General features: G+C 38.5%; 1 protein-coding gene across 5 annotated transcripts in view; it reads right to left on the reverse strand.

Moving 5' to 3' along the window:
- The window catches only part of LOC131432241 (mushroom body large-type Kenyon cell-specific protein 1), a 314,709-nt gene that overhangs the window by 68,645 nt on the left and 231,227 nt on the right, over positions 1-14,837 (reverse strand). For all 5 annotated transcript variants that reach the window (XM_058598396.1, XM_058598388.1, XM_058598410.1 and 2 more), the window contains 2 exons: positions 4,904-5,164; positions 4,083-4,814 (listed from right to left, as the gene is read on the reverse strand). In XM_058598396.1, the coding sequence (XP_058454379.1) occupies positions 4,083-4,814; positions 4,904-5,164 (993 nt within the window). The remainder of the gene's footprint in view (positions 1-4,082; positions 4,815-4,903; positions 5,165-14,837) is intronic.

Consider the following 14,837-nt stretch of genomic DNA (forward strand, 5'->3'; position numbering starts at 1 on the left):
TAAGCAACAAATAATCCACTCTGGTTTCAATTAGTTTTCAAGCTTACTTGGGAGGAATGCTACCGTACAGACGGGACTCGAACCCGTAGTTTTAAGTAAAAGGTTTAAATATTTTCGTTTGTTTGGTTTTTTTTGCGGTTTCTAGTTTTATGCGGGGCAAGAAACGAAAATTCTCATGAAAAACCGCATAACTTCGCATTGGAAAAATCCGCCTAAAAAAATTGGTATGATTTTATAAATTCGCATAGAAAAGTGCATAATTTTCGAAAATTCGTATGAAAGAAATCCGCGTTACTTTGAAAATTCGCGTTACTTTGAAAATTCGCGTTACTTTGAAAATTCGCATTAAAAACACAGAGCTTTCAAAAATCAATGATTTGTTTTAGTATTGCTGACCTAGTTTTTTATTAAAAACCATATAAAACTTGTATAGAAAGAGATTTGAGTGTATATTTGCATCTCTATTTCGTTACCAATTAGTTTATTTATGGTTTGAATTTTGTTATTTTGGTAGTTTGCTGTTCTTCAAGTAAGGCTTTTTTGTTAAATGTTGCCAACATGTGATTTTGTTCGTTACTTCTATTGTTGATAATTATTTTTCAATCATTTTTGTGGAAAATTCGATGAGTCGGTTGTCCGTGCATTTGTTTTTTTTTTTTGTCGGTCATTTAATATTTTTTGCTGGAAGATAATGAATTCAATCTAACCAGTTTTTAACGAGTAGATCAAGTTGATATGTTCGTTTGTTTGAAATTCAATCAGTAGAGAAATGATTTTGTTTGGTGCTTCTTCTGTTTTTAAATTCAAGTCATTTTTATGCGGAGGAAATAATCGAAAATTTGCCGAATTTTGAACCAGTTGCTTGAAGAAAACCACATAACTAAAAATTCGCATGAAAAATCGCAAAACAAATGAAAAAAAAAGTCATTGCCAGATGTTTTAGAAATTCTTGAAACCTCAAGATGTGGTGTTATTCCGCAAATAACCTTTTGTTTTGTAAAATGCCGACTTTAAGAATCAGAAAAATTTTGAGATTTTAAATTTTTTTTATGCCAAATATTTTAGAAATGCATGAAACGTCGAGATCCAATGCTATTTTTTTTTTATTTTAAAAAAAAATCCAGAGTCGGCTTAATTTTCTTATTTGAGATAACAATAGATCCTGACGTTTTGTGAATTTCTAAGACGAAACTAGAAAACCGCATTACTTCGCATCAAAAAGGCCGCAGGACTTTGAAAACGTTCATAAAAAACCGGATTAAATAATCGCATAAATAGAGACTTCAAGGTATTTATTTATCTCTATTTCGGTTCCAATTAGTTCAAATCTTTTTTATGTTAAAACTTTTTTTATTTTGGTAATATGCTGTTAAACAAATTCTTTATTTTTCGTAACACCTGCAATGCTTTTTTTGAAATTACTGGCCAACGTTTCGAAGAAAACTGCCTTCCTCTTCAGGGTTACAAACTTTTCTTTGCGAAACGTCAGCCAGTAACATTAGAGAGATGTTCATCTTCAGCATCAGATGATGAACAAAACTTTCTAGCTTTCCTTGTTGCAAATACTCTTTTTTAAGGAGAGTAGTATCATTCGAACAACATGTGCGAACTGCAATTTTTTACGAGAAAATCCGCCATTCTGTACCTGTAAAATTAGTTATTTATTTTTCGTAATAACTACAAGCTTTTTATTAAAAATTGTTTTTAAAATTACACGCCAACGTTTCGAAGAGACCTGTCTTCCTCTTCAGGGATTTCAACTTTTCTTTTGTATTTTGTCGTTTTGCCCTGAAGATTGTTGGATTTTATGTCGAAACGTCGGTCAGTAACGCCAAATAAATATCAGTACCAAATGATGGCCAAAAGTTATTTTTTTGAACCATAATTCAAAGGAGCATTTATAGTTTGCCTTGTTTCAAATATTCTTTTTTTATTAAGGACAGGAGCATCATTCGAACAACATGGAAAAATATTGAGATATAAGTCGATGAAGAACTATTTTCGAGAACGTGTTTTGGAAACTTATGATTTGCGGTGTCTACTGTATTTCAGCTCAGAATTATGTGAAGTTTTGAAAATCAAAGCAACATTATTGTAGAATGTAGATATTTTTCTTGACCCCTACGTTTCTAGTTGATTCTTTTTTACCTTTTTGAATTTTTTGTGGCTTTGCAAACTGAGATTTTTTACGAAAAAATCCGCCACAAGTTATTTATTTTTCGTAATATCTTGCAAATGGCTTTTTATTCAAAACTGTGTTAAAAATTACACGCCAACGTTTCGAAAGGAAATGCCTACCTCTTCAGGGCTACACACTTTTCTTTTATGTTGTGTCGTTTTGTCCTGAAGATTATGGGATTTTATGTCGAAAGGTCGGTCAGTATCGCCAAATAAATATCAGTATCAAATGATGACGAAGAGTTATTTAAAAAAACAAAAACACAAAGGGGCATTCCTAGTTTTCCTTGTTGTGAATATTCTTTTTTTAAGAAGCGTCACATCATTCGATCAACATGGAAAAATATTGAGAAATAAGTCGGCGAAGAACTATTTTCGAGGACGCGTTTTTGAAATCACGATTTACGATGTTCACTGTATCTCAGCGCAGAATTATCGGAAGTTTAAAAAATCAAAGCAACATTGTTGTAGTATATGTTTTTCTTGGCTCCTAGGTTTATATTTGACTCCTTTTTTAAATTTTTCGATTCTTTGTGGTTGTTCAAACTCCGATTTTTTACGAAAAAATCCGCCATTTTGTAGCTGCAAAACAAGTTATTTATTCATTAAATATTGTTTTTAAAATTACACGCCAACGTTTCGAAGAGAACTGCCTTCCTCTTCAGGGTTACCATCTTTTCTTCGAGTTGTTGTTTTGACCTGAAGATTATGGGATTTTTTTTCGAAACGTCGGCCAGTAACATTATCAGTATCAGATGATGAATAAAAGTTTTTAATTTTACTTGTTGCAAATACTCTTTTTTAAGGAGAGTATCATATATTCGAACAACATGGAAAAATATTGAGAAATAAGTCAGTATTTTCGAGGACGCGTTTTAGAAATAACGATTCACTAATGATCCACTGTATCTCAGCGCAGAATTATTGGAAGTTTTGAAAAACAAAGCCACATTGTTGTAGAAGATGTTTTTCTGGGCCTCTACGTTTTGATTTGATTATTTTTTAACTTTTTGAACTTTTTGTGGTTGTGCAAACTGCAATTTTTTACGAAAAAAGCCGCCATTTTGTAACTGTAAAAAAAGTCATTTATTTTTCGTAACATCTGCAAGCTTTTTATTAAAAATTGTTTTTTAAAATTACACGCCTACGTTTCGAAGAGAAATGGCTTCCTCTTCAGGGTTACAAACTTTCCTTTGTCGTTTTGTCCTGAAGATTATGGGATTTTCTTTCGAAACGTCGGCCAGTAACATGAAAGAGATGTTCATCATCAGTATCAGACGATGAACAAAAGTTTCTAATTTTCCTTGTTGCAAATACTCTTTTTTAAGGAGAGTAGCATATATTCGAACAAAATGGGAAAATATTGTGAAATAAGTCGGTATTTTCGAGGACGCGTTGCGATGTTCACTGTATCTCAACGCAGAATTATCAGAAGTCAAAAATCAAAGCTACATTATTGCAGTAGATGGTTTTATTGGCCCCTAGGTTTCTTAAAAAAAACACATTTTCAAACAAGTCATTTAATATTTTTTGCTAGCACATTCAGACAGTAGATAACAAATTTAGGTCAACTATTTTTTAACGAGTAGTCCGAGTTATTACGTTCGTTTGTTTGAAAATTCAATCAGTATAAGATAAGAAAAGATACAGGCCCATAACTTCTAGGGAGGGATCATGAAATATTTTACTACAAGAACTTTTTCGTTTGTTATTTTCTAAAGTGAACCCCATTTTGAACTTATTATTATTCTGTCTTTTTTCATGTTTTTTTGCAGTTTTTAACCATCTGTTTTCTTTTCTTTCGGTATTTTCTACTTCACCTCAATTCACTTCCTTTTCGTTATTTTTTTTATTCCTTTCGTATCTTTCTATATTCTTCCTCCCACCGAGAAACCGCCACTTACCTGTTGATTCCAGTTTGATCGCTCGCTTGCCGACTGCTAGCTGCTTCCGGTCTTCGAGATCGACGGTGCCGGGTGACAGCAGTGCCGTCGTCGTGGCCGTGGCCGTCGTTACCGACGAAGACGAAGCCGCCGACGACGACGATGACGCTGAGGACGAGGAGGACAACGCCGGTGAGGAGACGGAATTCACCGCTTTACTGAAGCTGTCTCCCGTCACCCCGACGAGATGTTGAACTTCTTCCCCCGGCGTCTGCTGTTCGTCTTCGTGAACTTCCTCCTCCACCTCCTCGTCTTCCTCTTCCTCCTCCTCCTCCTTTTCCTCCTCCTCTTCGTTCACCTGCCCTACCGACTGATTCAGATTCGGATGGGATCGGTCTTTTTTCGCTTCCACCAACTGCTGCTGCTGGTGATGGTGGTGGTGGTGGGGGTGACGATGATTGTTGTTGTTGTTATTATTATTGTTCAGAAGCGTTACTGCTGTCCCCACTAGAGTGGACGCCGCTTGCTGCTGCTGCTGCTGCTGGTGAGGAGGAGAATTTCCCGCTGCCGTCGGTTTCGTGTCGTTATCATCGAAATGATTCTTCTTAGTCGCAGCAGCTTCTGCAGGTGAATGAAGGTCTGTCTGTTTTTCTGTTGCTGCTGCTGCTGCTGCTACCACTGCTACTTGTTGATTGTTGGATGTTGCTAGTTTTGATTCTAGTTCGCCCTCTTGCTGATAGTGTCCGTTGCGTACTGGATTTTCAGAGAGAGAGAGAGAGATAATTTGGAAGATAGAATAGAGTGTTTTTTGTTTTGTTTTGCAAGAAGTAGAGACTACTTACCAATCGTGGCGGCCCCCTTCGGGTCCAGGAGATTGCCGCTCACCGCTGCCGCCACCAGTGCGGGGGTGAGTGAGACCGCGTTGCTGGCAACACTGCTGGCCACGACAGCTGCTGCTGCTGCTGCACTGTTGAGCAGATCGTCGTCGTCCGCGGTCGCGTTCGTGCTCGGGTCCAGTAGGTTCAACTGTTGGCGTGTTAAGACGTCCTGATAATGTTTCCATTTCCTGCGTCCCATCAATTCTTCAGCAACGCGCTCCAGTCCTGTGAGTGGAAGGAAAAACGGAAAAGCGGGTCAGCATTCATTTTACTGTGTACGGAGTTGGCTTCATACAGTATGGCCCCATTCTAATCACAAGTCACGCACCGCACAGTATATTATCGACTATCGAACCGGGCATGACTTTGCCTCCTGACTCTCCAACCGACCGAAAGATTGAATCCTATTGGTCACAAAATCGAAATTTTACCCAACAACCTTCGAGGACAGAGACGAATGAAGCAAAGATGAGTGCATTCTTCTCAATATTCAAGAAGTATGTCTTCTTGATGCAACACTTTATAAGGAAACATATTGTTCAATAACTAACGAAGCTTAAATTTCTTCAATCGAATCGATTCCGGCAATCGATGGGTCAACCTACCCGGGGGAGGGTGAGGAAAGCGGGGTTAAAATTTTAGAAACTTCTATCCATACACAATCGAGAAGGAGGGGTCAGGTCAAGCAACGTCAGTCCATTGCTCCACTGTGGCTCTACGGGTACCGTATGCTATTTGAACGCATTTTAATAGAGTGTGTGCAGATTTTGTTATGTCCAGCCATCCTCCGAACTCTCCATGACCGGTTCCGGATCAACCTTCATCTGCACCAAACCGTTTCCAACCTGCATGCATTATTGTGCACATGCTCGGGAGGAGGAGGTTGAGACGACGACGACGATATCAAGATGGGGAGTCATTTTTCGGTCTCTCAAGGATGCCGGACTACAAGAAAATCTGAAGAACTGAACTTGCAAACGATAAGAATCTGTATCGCGCAAAAATTGGCACTGTGGCATGGGGGATGCTAGAGGTTTTCCGGAAGATACCATTCTTCTGAGTTTGCTATTTTGCAATTTGCATCCAGTTGGGTCGGTCGGTCGGTCGGTCGGGGAAGTAGGTTTTGAAGGGGAGATGAAGGATGACGGAACGGTTGGGACTTCCGACACCGGGATGGGAAGGGGTTTCTTCTGTGTTTCGACCGAACCCATTTTGAACGAATTCTATAAGATATAATTTGAGGCGAAGAAGAAAACGAAGAACTTTCTCAGCTGGTTGGCCTTCCCAAAGAAGCAACATTCGAAAGGTTCGAAAGTGAAGGCATGCATAGTTTACAAGGAATAATTAGATTTTCCGAGTCAAGCTTCTTGTGGTGAGTACGAAAGTACGGCCTGGCTCCCCCCCATCCACAAACCCGCATGCATGTACTCACTCACAACCGATGCCCGAAGACCTGTGAAGTCGAAGAATAAGAAAACGAAGCAGCTGAATCGTTCGTCCAGCCGCCTTAGCCTAGCATCATCATCAGCAGAACGAACGTCTTTTTTAAATCAAAATTAATGAAATTTCCAATCGAAGCGTCTTCTATTCGGTCAGTTTCAGATAACGGATCGTCTTGTCGGAAAGACAAGTGGGGTCCCGAGAGAGGAAGGCAAGAAACTCATCCTTATCGCCCTCCCCCCTTCCGGTTGAATGAGGGGAGGGGAGGAGGCTCACACTTCATTCAAAGAAATCCCACCTTCACCACCTAGCGCAGCTGAAATTGCAAACTGCAAAAGAGATGCTAAGAAAACTGAGCTTGTCTGTAATAAATACCGATCATAACTCGATCATCAATCAATTCCCCTTTTGATTTCACCACCTCCTCGCTCTCTCACTCTCTCTCTCTCTCTCTCTCTCTCTCTCTCTCTCTCTCTCTCTCTCTCGCCCAAATCAACCAACCAACGAGTCTTGAATCGAAAACATGGACTCATCTTATGCTGGCTGGTTGCTTTTACCACCACCCATGCATGCATGCACAGTCGCAGTCCTCCTGCCGTGCTCCTCAGCCCCTCAAGAACCGTTCTGCTGTTTCATGTTTCATAGAGTCAAGCTGTCAAGATTCCACTCCCTGTTTCGTACTTCAGGTTCTTCCAGTCTTGATGAATTTTCATTATTTTCGGATCGTTTCGCCTAATCAAAGCCAGTTCCTCTCCGACGAGTGCGCCAGCCAGAAGGGTACGAAACCGAAGCGCACATGTTTTGTGTGTGTGTATCTGCAACGTAAACTACGAAGCTAATTTTACACAGCTCCCAATTATCAGGGGTTTGAAAGTACTAAAAGGGTTATATCGATTCATCTGCTAGGGATGAAACGTGTTCCAATCCGAACGGTTTGAGTCCGAAGAAGCATTCGTATACTGCAAGAACTCGCTAACTGATTACCCAAATGGGTCTAGAAGTTAGTTTCCAGTGTTTCAAAAATAGGTGGCAATACAACACTCATGATGTCTTAAACCGTTTGAGTAATCGTGAATAGAAATCTCAACCCGCCTTATTGCCCAAATTAGGTTCCATCGGACTAGAAAAATTCGTTTGACATTTTGGTATTATTCATTGAAACAAGTCTTTCGTTGAATGCTGAGGTCATTGCAGAAACGGACGCGTATTGTGAAGACCTTGACAAATGGTTTTAATGTGGAACACATTTTTGTTTTCTATATAGGGGTGCAAATTAGAAACTCAAGAAAAATACACGTAGAAATGTGGTCAGGTTTTGAACAATTACAGCTCAGTCAATTTTGTATCAATTATTAATATCATGTCACCATTTGTTTGGAAATATTTCTACGTATTGATTCGAATGTTCATAGCCATGTATTTTTTATTGTATATCATTGAAGTGTTGATTAATAGCTAGCAGTGTCCTATTTTGTCTGCAAAAAATCTCCGGCATACCGGATTTCCCTGCCATAGACGACGCTTTTGATGGAGTGAGCGATATATCAAAGGGAAAGCATCGCTCTGATTGGTCAATCGATGCAAAAGCGAAGCTGTTGGAAGCACGCGAATCTATAAATAGAAGCGAAGTTATAGCTAACGTTTCAGTGCTACGCGTAGCTTGCTAGAGGTAGATTGTTGGTAGACAGCAAGACAAAAAGTGCCATAAAACAATTTGAAACTTTTATTGGTATGCTCTGATCTTGTGTCATGCAAGTTCGGATGAAATTCCATGTTATGCCGTTTCGCCTGAGAAATTGACAACTACCGCAGGGTAAATTTGGAGTGCATAAGATTAACTTCCAATTTATATAAGATGAACTCGATTGATAATGAGAAAAGTTTATCGCTTCAACCGAAATCGCAGAATGGTAGTAATGGTAGAGAAACGCTACAAAAATAACTGCTTGCATACAAAACTTGAACACAAGCTTGGCGAAAAGAAGCTTAAATATCGATATCCGTATCGCTAGAGTTAACAAACATATAATTTCATACATTTGGGCTATTGATGTAATTTTGTCGGCTACAAAACAAATACGAATCACGACAAAAAGAGTATATATTCTGAGTTCGCGTGTTCGGTTTTGGTTCCTAATAAAGATCAAGTCTCTCGTGCATTTGCGAATCTAAGAGTGACGATTGATTGAACTATTTGATTGTAGATCATTAGAAATTTTGGTTGCCTTGTTCCAAGTTTTCAAGTTTTTTCAAGAGCATCAGAATGTTGGAGGATGGGTCAAGAAAGGAAACAATAAAAATGGACTTTTTCTTTGTTAGGCTTGAAACATCTCATTTCACGTAGTACCAACTTTCAAAATTCTTCATTTCATGACATTTCAATCCACCAGAATAAAAAGTGTCAGCTGCTTTTGTCATGTTCGAAACAATAAATTCAAAACAATTTCCTGTGTTGTAAGTTATCACTGCTTCTTGACGAAATAAGTCAAACGATACTTCGAAAGTGTTTTCCGGACTCTACTCCATCTAAAAACCATTTGTTAATATTCGGCTGAATTCAAATGTTGTCCTACAGACACCAATGATGGTGAACGATCTGTTGGTCCAATTGAGGTGGTGACTCCAGAAAACATCAATACAAACGTCCAAAAATTGATTATATCTAATTCCAATTTGAAATTGCTTTAGATAGCTGATGCCGCAAAGATCTCAGAAGGCAGTTTGTTTACAATTTCGCACCAGTTTGACCTTGAGAAAGTTCTCTTCAAAGTGGGGGTCGCGTTTACTCACAGTCGTTCAAAAATTGATGATTCAGAGCAGTGTTTGGCCATGTTCACAGGTAATAAATCGGATTTTTTTTTGCGTCGATATGTGACAATGCATGAAACATGGATCCATCACTCCGGAATCAAAACGATCCTCATCTGAGTGGACTGCAGCCGGTGAACCACGTCCGAAAACGTCCAAAGGCACAACAGCCAGTATTTTAAAATGAACGTGGCATAAATCTTCCTCGACTATCTAGAGAAAGGAAAACCAATCAATAGCGAATACTGCATAGCGTTGTTTGATCGTTCGAATGCAAAAGTCTAGGAAAAAAAGTGGTTAGGAGTTCAGATCAAAAATTTTGTTTAGGAATCTAGTTCTAACATTCATCATATCATGAATTTTGTTCCAGAATTCTGAAGTTGAATTCCTGAATCAGAATTGTGGATACGAATTCCGAACTTAAATTAAGGCACTAAAATCAGTTCCACAGTATAGTCTAGAAACCAGCTTTAAATATCTAGTTTCAGAATCTAGAATTAGAATTCAGTTTCAGAGCTTTAGTTTTTTGACTTTTGAACCTGTACTGTGGAACTAAATTCTAGACCCTAAATTAGGTTCAGAATTGAGGAGTCCAGGAGTTTTAGAATTCAGTTCCAGAATTTAGTCCATATGAGGATTCATCCACACAGAAGGCCGTTTCATCGAACGTTGTGTCACCAATGGTCATTTTACCGAAAGTCAATTGATTAGATTGGTCTTTTCCCCGGAGGTTGTTTCACCAAATTGATCATTTAGTCGGAACTCGTTTCGCTAAAAGCCGAAAATAGTATCGCCCAAAAGTCATTTCACCAAAAGCCGTTTTACCGAAAACCGTTTTACCAAAAGCTATTTCGTCGAAACTCGCTTCGAAGAAAGTCATTCGGCCAAAAGTCGTTTCCCCGAAAGACACGATTTTTCAATGCCACTTCACCGACGGTCGTTTTGCCACAAATCATTTTATTGAAATCGGTTCGCCAAATTTCGCCAAGTTTAATCAAGTCTGTTTGGAAATGCACAAAGGAACCGTTTTGTAGGAATGCTTTGATCAGAAACCTTGTCTATTTTCGTTAAAAATTTCACGAAACGTTCCATTTTTCCTGTGCAAACATTTCCAATGTGGAATTGTCGGTAGGTTTTCATTGAAAGCCTTATTAAAAACACAGATGCATGGATAAACGGATGGCACTACTGAAAGTGACCCCCATATTAGGCACTGCTAAGACCTTCGTTCGATAAGAAACAATCCTCCTTTTCCAGATGCCTCTGGTCCTTCGTCGTTTCCTTACCCGTCCAACCCGGCCGAGCACAAAATTTACCCTTTCCGAAAGCGGACAAAATATTGTTTCTGCACTATATAGCTCTAGCATCGGACCACCAACCCAACCACCCTCTCCGCTATGTGCTGCTCACATTGGGTGTATCTTTCACTCTTTGTCTACTCTGTGCCGTCTCCATTCTTTTTCATCTTTCAAGCAAACAAGAAGACAAAGACTTTTCAGATTAATACGGTAAAGACTGAAGACAGAGCTCTGTGAGACACTGAAAATTTCTTATCCACAGCCATTGCATTCTTTACCACCTTCCCCATCCCACCCAGCACGTTGGAGATGAGTTCAAATTTTATAAACCTCCCACTCGACCACCTCTCATACTCAGGATTCCCATCCCAACCCGACCTAGGTTCCAAGTTATCCCGTTCCGTTCCATTGCCATTGTCGTACTTCCTTTGACACCTGCACACAGGAAAATCGAATGCTTCATAATTTTCTTAAACTTGTTCCTCCGCCCTCCGTTCTTCTTCTCCCGTCGTCGCCGCCGCCGCTTCTTTTTCCTGCTCAAACGTCAAACCCGAAAGGTGCCCACCCCACCGTCACCGGAATCTTCCCTGCGTTCACTCCGGATCCCCCAAATCCCTGAAACCGAGCCAACCTCTCTATATATCATCATCATCGTCGTCGGAGAAACTATAGCAGGCGTTCGGTTCGGTTCCGGTAGCATCCTTTTCTTCTCTCTGCCTAAAATAGCAGCAGCAGCATTCGTGCTCGTGGGATGCTGTGGGATGTGTTTCTTGCTAGGCTCAAGATTTTCCACCATTGTCACCTCTGCCAGGCAAAACAACTCTCCACCCGCCCTTTCCTCCATTGCCCGAGGCTAACCGAGGCTGGTGTCGATTCTTATCCGTATCGCACACACGAGACAACCGGAACTGCAGTTGTTATTGTTTTTCTGAGAGAGAGAGAAATCTTTTGGGCCGGATTTTCCAAGGTGAAGTGCTTTACATATTTTACTGGGTGGTTTTGGTTACTTTTCGGTTAAGGGAACCCAAGCCCAGTTAGGATGTTGATATCGGCGTGGATATTCGAATGTGTTCTTTGTACAGCTCCTTCTCCTCCTCCTCCTCCTCCTCCGTCGCCTGACAAGGGTTTTTGCAAGGAAATCAGCATATCAAGGCACTTTCTGTGACTGTGCTGATGGGAGTTGATTTTTCTGAGAATTATCTGCTTGTTTGGCTTTTGGGAAACATGCTCGACAAGTTTGATACACGCCAAGGAACGACTTAGGGAACAAAGGGTCTATACGTATATGCTTCAATGCATGTTGAATAAAATTCCGGGAATATTTTTGGGTAACAGAAAAGACTTGATTATATTATGGAATCAAATTACACCATGAAATAAGGAACAGAAGAAAAAAATAATAATTCACCAATCAAAAATAAAAATAAAAATTGGGACAGATATAGCGTGATGGGTAAGTCGATGTCTTTCACGCAGTCCACCTGGGTTCAATTCCCAACCTCGCACATAGGGTCAGAAGGTTTTTTTATTTCCTAGCCAGAGAGACGAGATTAAAATCATTAAAATTGAAACAACTAAGAAGTTCTTTAAGGATCGAAATGAACGAAAAGTTGAAAAAACACAACGAAAATGAATGGAAAAAATATAAATTAAAACATGAAGTTGAAAAGCTCAATACATCAAACAGGCCATGATGAGAAAGTTTCAAATAAATATAGAATAGAAATGTACAGGAACCAAGAAAGAGATCGAAATGAACGAAGAATCGAAGGGAAAACAATATCAAATAGAACAAGTTTAAAGCCTGAAAGAACAAAACGGAAATGAATAATATATTGAAAAAAAATCTGAACTAAAAAAAACAACAAATCTAACGGGAAAAGTAAAACACCGTTTTAATCTACCTAGGGAAAGCATCAATAAAAGGTAAAAAACGCAAACAAACATATATGTAATTTCTTTTTCTAGTCAGTCGGCTGCCGGGAGGTATTCTTTGGAAACTAGAAAATAGGTACGAATTTTTTATATATTGAAACATTACTTTCGGGAATCAAACAACAGAACGAAATCAACGAAGAATCGATGGGAAAACAGTACCGAAAGCAGAAAACAATATTAAAGAGAACATGTTTAAAGCCCGAACGAACAAAAATTGGAATAAAAAATTTATTGAAAGAAACAAAAATCAGAACTGATAAAACAACAAGAAATCGAACGGGAAAAGTAAAAAAAATCGTTTTAATCCACCTTTGGAAAGCATCAATAAAATGTAAAAGAAAGCAAACAAAAATATATGCAAATTCCTTCTCTAGTCAACCGGCTGCCAGGAGGTATGGTATTCGAGAAAACTACAAAATCGGTACGAATTTCTAATCTATTGGAAAATGACTTTCTGGAACTAAACAACAGAACGAAATGAACGAATAATCGAAGAAAAAACAATATTGAAGAGAACGAGTTTACAGCCTGAAATATCAAAAATGGGAATGAATAATAGATAGAAAAAAATCAGAAATATCAAAAATGGGAATGAATAATCGATGAAAATAAAAAAAGAAGTCGAACGGGAAAAGTAAAGAAAACCCGTTGTATGTCCTTCTCTAGTCAGCCGGCTGCCGGGATGTATGATAATCGAGGAAACTAAAAAATTTCTAATCTATTGAACCATGGCATTCGGAAACCAAACCGAACGAAATGAACGAAGAATCGTGGGAAAAACAATATCGGAAAAGAAAACAATAGTGAAGACAATAAGTTTAAAGCAAAGAAAGAACAAAAATGGGAATGAATATATTGAAAAAAAATCAGAACTGAAAAAAATCAAGATATCGAACGGGGAAAGTAAAAAGATCCATTTTAATCTACCTAGGGAAAGCATAAATAAAATGTAAATGAAAGCCAATTCGAATAGTCAAAAGATTGGATGGATAGAATTTCAAATGGCACACAAAATTAAAATGAAAATAATAACAAAAACAATACACAAAAAACACGAAACGCTCTTCTGTTCGGTGGTATATTGTAACCATTAAAAATTTATGTAATTTCTTTCTCTAGACAGCCGGCTGCCCAGATGATATTTATTGTACACTGAAATCTTTTGTCGTGAATACGACTTACTTTACTATGGGGTGCCTTTTCAAAATTTACCCTCTGAGAGAGTTATAAGTTTTTGATCGTGAACATCTCTTGTTGTATCTAACGAATCAACATAATTTTTGCTTCATGCCATCGGAAATATGATCACAATTTTATGATAAAATTTTCAGTTGTGTGACATAATCTCAAATAACTCAAAATTAAATTTTTCTGAAATGTTTGGTATAAACGAGTATCAAAGAGGATAATTCATAAGCCACGTTAGCCTTTCTCGTATTTTGAGAGCTTATAACTCAGTTATCTGTGCAAGGATTTATATAATCTAACTACCAATAGAATCGAAATTTTTCAACCTAAGCGTGTAAAGAAAAAGCATTGAAGTATTTCAATAGTACACTATTGAAAAACCTGTCTCATTTGACCCATGTCAACACCAGTCAATCAAATCGCGTTCTGAGGAAGAGAACAAAATATCTGCTGCTGTACAACAAATCGTTCGAGAAAAATGTTCCGAACAGTGCTTAATATCGTAGTGAGCTCCACAATTTGGTCCTTCTGAAAGGCAGGAATGAATCCCGTACAGCTTTCCTAGTTTCTTTCAATGAAATGCAAATCCGAAATGAAATAATCGACTTTAGAATTCTATATGCTGCTATTTTTATAGTCACTAGGACCGCCGATTAGTGAAAAAGCTACAAACGAAATCACGTAAAAAAAAACTCTTAACAAAAATTGGATCAGTTTGGATTCTATCGCCACTGCGAGCAGATGTAATGTGTGTCGTTTGCAAAGCTAGTTTCGCTTCCGACAAGAGCGTTTACGTCACAGCTGCCAGTCGTTTGAATTGGTGGAAAAACAACGAAAAGAGGACAACGGTGGAGAGCATTACTCAAAATACGTTCTAATGGCTCTAACAGTTTTCTAAAGAACTATAGGATTTCTTCTTCGCAAATCGAAGGTAAATATCCTCAGTTTAGTGCAAATCTAGAACATGTTGATTAGATTTGTGCACTTTGCGCTGTGTGAAATTCACATTAATCGAGATCAAGTGAAGCCTTCTTTGTTTTTACGAAAAATGTAAAAAAGGGGAATGCTTGCATAATTCATGCAATTGATCAACTAATTGATATTCGGAAGTGTTAAGGAACATGTCAGTTGTTTTCGTATTCACGACATGCAGTTATGTCTCTGACATTACCCAGCCGCCTTTTTTTACGCGGGGAAACGCACCAAAAAAAAACACGATACTTCGG

Source organism: Malaya genurostris, chromosome 1 (genome assembly GCF_030247185.1).
Source record: "Malaya genurostris strain Urasoe2022 chromosome 1, Malgen_1.1, whole genome shotgun sequence".
Lineage (NCBI taxonomy): Eukaryota > Metazoa > Arthropoda > Insecta > Diptera > Culicidae > Malaya > Malaya genurostris.